General features: G+C 36.3%; 1 protein-coding gene across 1 annotated transcript; it reads left to right on the top strand.

Annotated features, from left to right (window-relative positions):
* Window positions 1-2,197: 2,197 nt before the first annotated feature.
* Window positions 2,198-6,772, top strand: LOC101293608 (PTI1-like tyrosine-protein kinase At3g15890-like). The gene is made up of 4 exons (XM_004303247.1): window positions 2,198-2,498; window positions 3,390-3,537; window positions 5,464-5,726; window positions 5,813-6,772. The coding sequence occupies exons 1-4, from the start codon at window positions 2,455-2,457 to the stop codon at window positions 6,471-6,473; spliced, it is 1,116 nt and encodes a 371-aa protein (XP_004303295.1). The 5' UTR covers window positions 2,198-2,454; the 3' UTR covers window positions 6,474-6,772.
* Window positions 6,773-7,449: the final 677 nt, after the last annotated feature.

Raw genomic sequence — 7,449 nt, 5'->3', positions numbered from 1 at the left:
CCAAGAGTAGCAAGCTGCATTCTTCTATAAATGTCACTCTTTAAGTACAATAATAGCTCAATAATATTCATTATTCCCATGTCTTTATAGAGCCAGCCGATTTTTCATATATAGAAGGTCCTATATTTTGGAAGGTATTGTCTTGTATAGGAGTAGAACTCACCAAAAGCACTGCCACTCTGGTCTGACGTCAATGATTGATGGGGTATCCTTACTTACTGGAGGAGGTATATGTTAAATTGGACCATAACGACTCATGCCAGTATCACTATGCCCCGTTTGAGAGGTGAGGCTCCTGCAAGCTCAACCTCTCCTCGAATATGCAATGATGAAGTGAACTTTAACACATAAGTAGTCTCTTCTTGGTAAGAAGTGTTATTTTTCGATACTTCAGTCAACACATTAACCCATTGAACGTATTTGGTTTTTTTTTTTTGAGAGGTTGAACGTATTTGGTTAAAATTAGAAGTTATCTATTAAATAATGATGTGTTTTGTTTATTAAAATAACAAATGTTTTGTTTTTGGGTTACTTAAAATTCATAATGTAATGATTTAACTTTTTCCGTTTAATTCATTTACTAGTTTTATAAGTAAGAAGTAATAAACTCAACTCAAGTGTAACTAACTTATTATTAATTATTGTGTATTCTCAATTTGTAGGCTCAACTCCATACCGACGATGGACGTGATCTATATACCACAAAAAGACGTACAGTTTCCTTCTTAAAGGTTCTCTGCCGTCGCCGCCGCTGCTTCAGATTTTCTTGACGCAAGTCTTCTCTTCTCATTTATGTTGTGTTGTTGTAAAGAAAGTTTCCATGAACGTGTAGAGCTCAAAGACGCCAAAGCATGACTCCCATTTTCCCCACTCAAAGTCTCTATCTCAAGATTTTATATACCATTATCTCGTTCGGATCCACAATTTTTCTATTATCACTTGAGTTATGTTGCTTGTCTTTCAACTATTGTTTATTTACAGAATCTTTTGGGTTCTGTTACTATCTTTAGCCAACTGACTCCAACCACTTTGGCATATTCTATTACCTACTTGGTGTTTCTTCTGCTCAACTCTTGGTAGTTTCATCACAAACAACGTTGCAACGGTCAACAAGTGCCATCCCAATCTAAAATGAATGACAAAAAAAGAGTTGAAAATCACTGCATCCAAGGAATCAACCATCTGGGAACAGAGTTCAATTTGCAAAAACCAGTAATTATTGTCTTCAAATATAACCAGGGAAAGATCAAGAAGACGAATCCAAAACGAACAGGACATAGGATGTACCAAAACAAGATTACATTTATGTTAAGGGTTCAGGGACAAACAATGATATATTTATCTTGAATAGCTATCAAGCTATTTGGCCACGAACAATTTTAAATGGAAAAAATTCTATGGAATAAAATTTCCTACGAATGGAAGCATGTATTTCATAGCTTAGTTGATTAGATTAATATAATAGAAACTGAAAATAGATCTATCATATGAAGAATTTGAAGTAACAGGGATCCCCGCTCACTTAAAAAACTAGAATTATTTTGAACCAAACTTACACAAACACGTAATCTAAGAGTCGAGGTCTTAGATCATTGAACTTAACTACTTAAGAACAAAAAAAAAAAAAATAGCTACAATCAGCTTGAACGAGTAAAATTTTCAAAATAAAATGAGACAAGTTTATCCTCCTGACGACATTGAGGGGTTCATCTTCCTCCTTAATTTAATATGATGACGCGTTAGTGCGTTACTGATCCTTGTGAGAGTGATGGTGAGACACGTGTTGTTGGCTTTTTTATACAATTGAAATCAACTAAAAATGGACTGGCCGTATGCAATTTCGATTTGGTTAACATATAACAAAATATAGCTACATTTCTTTTCAACATTCAAATCTATAACCAAAATCCAACCAATTATGCTTGTCTACATTGAAAAGTGCTTACACCAAATTAACGCAGCACACTTCAATAAGTCTATTATAGATCGAGTTCACGACATCTCTCACTTGACACAAGTCACACAACCAGCAATTTCTTTTTAACATGATATAATATTTGTTCAAAATTAAAAAGTAAAAAAGAAAAAAAAAACAAAAACAAAGAGAGTGCAATAAGATTTAACATAAAAAATTTGCAAAGGGGGCCCCAAACATGTCTGCGGTTTGAAAATGGTAAGAGTACTTGAAAGAGAGAGTGATAACAGCTGGACCCAATACTTAGAAACGCAGAAAGCTTCACGAACAAGACGAAGAAGAAGAAGCAAGCAAATGACCCAACCACCAAGCTTCGCATCTCACCATCTTCATCTCCGTCGCTTTTGCTTTCTCTCTTTACTCCACTGACCAAACCAGCCTTACAGTTCAGCAGAATAGAACAGAGCTTTTAGAATCCGAAGAAGACCTGATTTTGGTTACTGGGTCTGTGTCTATTGGTGGAGGGTTTGAGTTTGGTTATGGATTTTTGTAGAATGCTTTGCTGTGGAAAGAGCTTCGATCGGTACGTTAATTTATTTGATTATTGCTTCCGAGTTGATTTTGAATTCTTGGTTCCATTGTTGCTCTTGGTTGGTTTTGCTTTATTGTTATAATTGAACTATTGATTCTGAAATTGGAATAATGTTCTGCTATAGTTTTTTAAGTGGGTTTTGATTCTGGGTTTATCTCTGATTTTGGGGACAAGTTCCTGGGTGTAAGGAAGAGTAGAATGGTTTGTTGAACTAATGTTTATGCATTTCTGGGTTATTTAACTAGAGCTTAATTTTGGAGAAACACCACTAAGGGATTGAGTTTCTTATCTGGAAAAGAAAAGGATTTGCGTTCTGGGTTTAGCTCAAACTAAAACAGACAAAGAGAATAGGTGTTAGTGAGAGTTCTGGTAGAGTTGTGGGGATGAGTTTCTGAACTAGAAGAGAAGAAGAAGAAAAGGATGGCGTAGTCTGGGTTTAAGGCCAGGAAAATGAGTGAGAATAAGAGTTTATTAGTGGTGACTGTTGATTGCTATGTAAAAGGGGGCAAAATTGATATTAGGTTGGAATCGCGATGATCGAGTAAACAGTTTACAAACACACATCAATGAATTGAGTAGAATACTGTTCTTATTTCTTTCTTTGATTTCTTCTATTTCCAGTAAACTTCCGGCTGACAATATTTTTAATAGGCAATGCCTCTTTTTATTCCATTTTGTCCACCTCTCAAACAAGCGAGAAAAGTGTACTGAGCTTTACCCATCCGGTGTTTTGATTCTTGGTCTTTGATTCCTTTCAGCGCTGCTGTTTTCTGCTATTATCGATAGTGTTTTTTGGCGTTGGAAATTTGCTTCTTCATTAAGTGGCTTCTGTTTTAGTAATATGTACCTCATGCTATGATTTGAATGGAATCTGATGTACAGGAAACAAAAAGGAAAGAAGCAACCAACATGGAGGATCTTTTCCTTGAAGGAACTGCATGCGGCAACAAACAACTTTAATTATGACAACAAACTTGGAGAAGGAGGATTTGGAAGTGTTTACTGGGGTCAGCTCTGGGATGGATCACAAGTAATCATCACCACTTCTTTTTCTTTTTTTTAAAATTCAATCTGAACTCTGCTGATACTCGGTTAATCTTAACAGTATAATTGATTGGTCATGGATTCATTACAAACTTACAAAGAACAAAGAACATTCATCAATCAAATCTACTCATAAAGAAAAGATTACTATTGCTTGACCATCAAGTTGGATGTCTGAAATCCTCATTTATGTCTTTGCTTCCACATCATTGAACTTTAGATTTCTGCATTCTTATTTGGTTTTCTTAGTATTTTACTTCATTTATAGGACACTTACTGTACTTTGCATTTTCAATTGGTTTTTGATATGGTTATGCGTACCCTGATGAATCTGGTAGTTTTAGCAATAAATATAAGAAAAATGTTGACACATTAGAACTTATAAATAGGTATGAAATGACCAATTCAGGGTAGAGCTGGTAGGTACAAGGTCATCTGTAGACCTGCCATATCGTCAATAGGGTAGTTGCAGTTAACTCTTTTTTCTCTCATAAAAGCAGCAGTAGACATTGATAATTTGTAATAGAAAGTACATAACATTTGGATACTGTCTGGTTAAGATCTTGTTGGTTCCAACTTCATGCTATATTAGCTTTCCTCTTAGAAGTAGTCTTATTTGGATTTGGTTTGCCAATTTTTCTACCGAACTTTTCGGTGTAGGATAAGCTAGAGATAATCTTTGCTTATTTCTTAGTTGGTCCCAACATGCTATGTTAGCTTTCTCTTGACAATATTCTATCATAAAATGCCTCACAGTAATTTTGCTACAATGTATTCTTCCAACTTCAAAATCTCTGAGAATTGCATTTCATGTTGGAATGCAGTGAAGAGATTAGATTTTGGAACACAAAACTAATAGGAAATGTAACCAGGAACATTGTAGTATTCTGGCAAGTTGCTGAACAATTTCATGGAGTATATTCAGGAGATTATATTGTAGGAGATTTATGTAGAGAAGTGTAACCACAAGCTCTGTAGTGTTCCGGTAAGGTTTGTGTCTTACATAGAACCAATCATATGAGCGGATGATTTACTTTAGGGACACTATTCACTGAACAATGTGAAGCAAAATCAGCAGCTACATTGCTGAAGTTCTAAGAGAAGGGAGATGTTAAGTGTCAATGTTGCAATCTCAAGCTTGACCTATAGCTGCCACCCATCAGGCATGTTTTGTATGGAGACATTTAATATTGATTTCACTATGTGCCACCTGCCATTCTCACTCTTATATCAACAGTATCTGTTTATTTGGTCATATTAGATATACTTACTAAAAGGTCGACCTAGTGCATATCTCTCCAATGTGGGCTCTGCAGAGGAATTTTCTATGACAGGAACCTAGGACTTCTAGATCACTTAGAGCAAGCTATACAATTGTGCCAACCTGCATACGCCTACGGATATTGCTGGTTAAAACTACTGTTTCAGTTTGTTGATAAAATTGATCCCTGTGATGAGGATCTAGAAATGTGAGAGAGGACACTTGTTCAAATTTATCTTCTATTTTAATCTTCAACATGACTCATTGACTTGGCTTCAAGCAAAAGTATGCAAGAAATTGTTCCTTTACAGTATTGACTCAGCCTTCTGAAGTACTTAAATTTTTTTGTTCTAGTAGTAACTCTACTAGTGACGTAAAGCATGAGTGGAGCCATGTTGCACTGTAATCTTAACACCACTATAAGCAGTTTCTTCAAAGGGAACTCCGTAATACTATCTGGGAATTGAGACTTCTCTAGACTATTTAAATCTTATGACATGTTTGATTTGCTGTCAGTTATGGGCTTTCCTTAAATTACTCTTCCTGTGGAAATTGTATTACATGGTTGTGAAATTTTTTGGGCTTTTTGATGCCTATATTTACTTGTGTATTGGATCATTTGTTTTGTAACGCTGAATCGTTTTTATGCAGATTGCAGTCAAGAGGTTAAAGGTCTGGAGTAACAAAGCAGAGATGGAATTTGCAGTTGAGGTTGAGATACTGGCACGAGTTAGGCATAAGAATCTGCTCAGTTTACGTGGGTATTGTGCAGAAGGACAAGAGCGTTTAATTGTATATGATTACATGCCAAATTTGAGCTTGCTTTCTCATCTTCATGGTCAGCACTCAGCTGAATGCCTTCTTGACTGGACTCGGCGGATGAATATTGCAATTGGGTCTGCTGAGGGAATTGCGTAAGTACCGCACCCAATTATTTAATCTCTCTATAATTGTGAATTTGTGATTCACTCTCATATTAACTCTTTACTCATCTGTCCAGCTATCTTCACCACCATGCAACCCCACATATAATCCACAGAGACATCAAAGCTAGCAATGTGTTGGTAGACTCAGACTTCCAGGCTCAAGTTGCTGATTTTGGTTTTGCAAAGTTAATCCCTGATGGTGCTACACATGTGACCACAAGAGTTAAGGGTACCCTTGGCTACCTTGCACCTGAGTATGCAATGTTGGGGAAAGCATCAGAGAGTTGTGATGTCTACAGCTTTGGCATTCTCCTACTAGAGCTTGCCAGTGGCAAGAAACCCATTGAGAAACTGAGTGCAACAATGAAACGCACTATTACTGATTGGGCACTGCCATTGGCTTGCGAGAGGAAGTTTGATGAAATAGCAGATCCCAAGCTCAACGGCAAGTATGTAGAGGATGAGCTGAAAAGAGTTGTCTTTGTTGCCCTACTATGTGCTCACAATCAACCAGAGAGAAGACCTACTATACTGGAAGTGGTAGAGCTTTTGAAGGGAGAATCAAAAGAGAAGTTAGCTAAACTAGAAACTGATGAACTATTTAAGAATCACCAGGCTGCAGACTTAAATGATGGGACATCGGGAGCTGAAGACAGCTCAGATTTCATCTCAGAAGAAAAAGATGACAAGGTGGATTCAAAGGAGGCTGCGCCTGGCATTGCACATATTGGCTGAGAAAGTGTGGTAACATGTAAATGTGGGTGTGGATTTAGACTTAAGACTTAAAGGTGGCACTGGCTATCCTGTCAATTTATTAGAATGGCCAGGTTGATAGCTAGCCTTTTCATTTAAAACTTTTGTTTGGGTGAGTGCCTGTGTTATGTGTGCATTCCTCGTTTGCCTTTGGCCCCTTTCTTTTGTGGTTTGTAATGAGCATTTGAATGACATCAAAACTGTTTTTAGTGTTCATCGGCAGTCATCATGTTAGTTTGGTGACCTAGTGCAGCAATACAAAAACGGAAAGATTTGCATTGATTCTGATTACTCATCTTTGTGTACATCTTGCATCATAATTCAGATTATACCACCTGACCTGTATGGCGTTGACAATTTTTTTTGCAGGACGTTGTCAAGTTCACCGTTGCTCGATTATTCAATCCAAAGAACAGATAATGCTATTAGCTATTTCTTGTGCCAAATAGGAGTTTAGTCATGTTCAGATGCAGTGGAGGCCTGGGGGGAATACACACCCTTGTAATTGCTAACACGTTGTCATTATTCACCCTCAAGTGCACGTATAATTTCATCCGACTTGTTGCATCTTGGACACTTGGTTGATATTGTAATCATCTTTTTTTTTTGTTTTTTTTTTCTAAGCTTAACTAGATATGGATAAACCACGATTAATGATTATAGATTATACTTAACCCACAACAATATAAGAATATGAACTACGTGTAGGATACCAAAGCAGTAACAAGAGTGCGACTATTGAGACTTCCAAATTTGCTCATTAGACCTCACTCTATTATGAATTATTAAATAACATATATATCCTCATACACAATGACTCTTAAGGACAATAATTATACAAAAGAAATATTATATTTATCCTCTCTAGACTTTCCAATTCAATAATAATTGATTACATTCTTTATTATTTTTCTTATATATTTTTGTTTTTCCTAATTTCTTTTTATTTAAAGCATAT

Source organism: Fragaria vesca, linkage group LG6, assembly GCF_000184155.1.
Source record: "Fragaria vesca subsp. vesca linkage group LG6, FraVesHawaii_1.0, whole genome shotgun sequence".
Classification (NCBI taxonomy): domain Eukaryota; kingdom Viridiplantae; phylum Streptophyta; class Magnoliopsida; order Rosales; family Rosaceae; genus Fragaria; species Fragaria vesca.
Note: the sequence above shows the minus strand (reverse complement) of the source record. Positions and strands in the feature narration are given on the sequence as shown.

Excerpts from the sequence above, each read along its gene's own strand:
- LOC101293608 (XM_004303247.1), top strand. The coding sequence starts at position 2,455 with ATGGATTTTTGTAGAATGCTTTGCTGTGGAAAGAGCTTCGATCG. Across the intron at positions 2,499-3,389 it reads TGTGGAAAGAGCTTCGATCG|GAAACAAAAAGGAAAGAAGC; the intron begins GTACGTTAATTT and ends TCTGATGTACAG. Across the intron at positions 3,538-5,463 it reads AGCTCTGGGATGGATCACAA|ATTGCAGTCAAGAGGTTAAA; the intron begins GTAATCATCACC and ends GTTTTTATGCAG.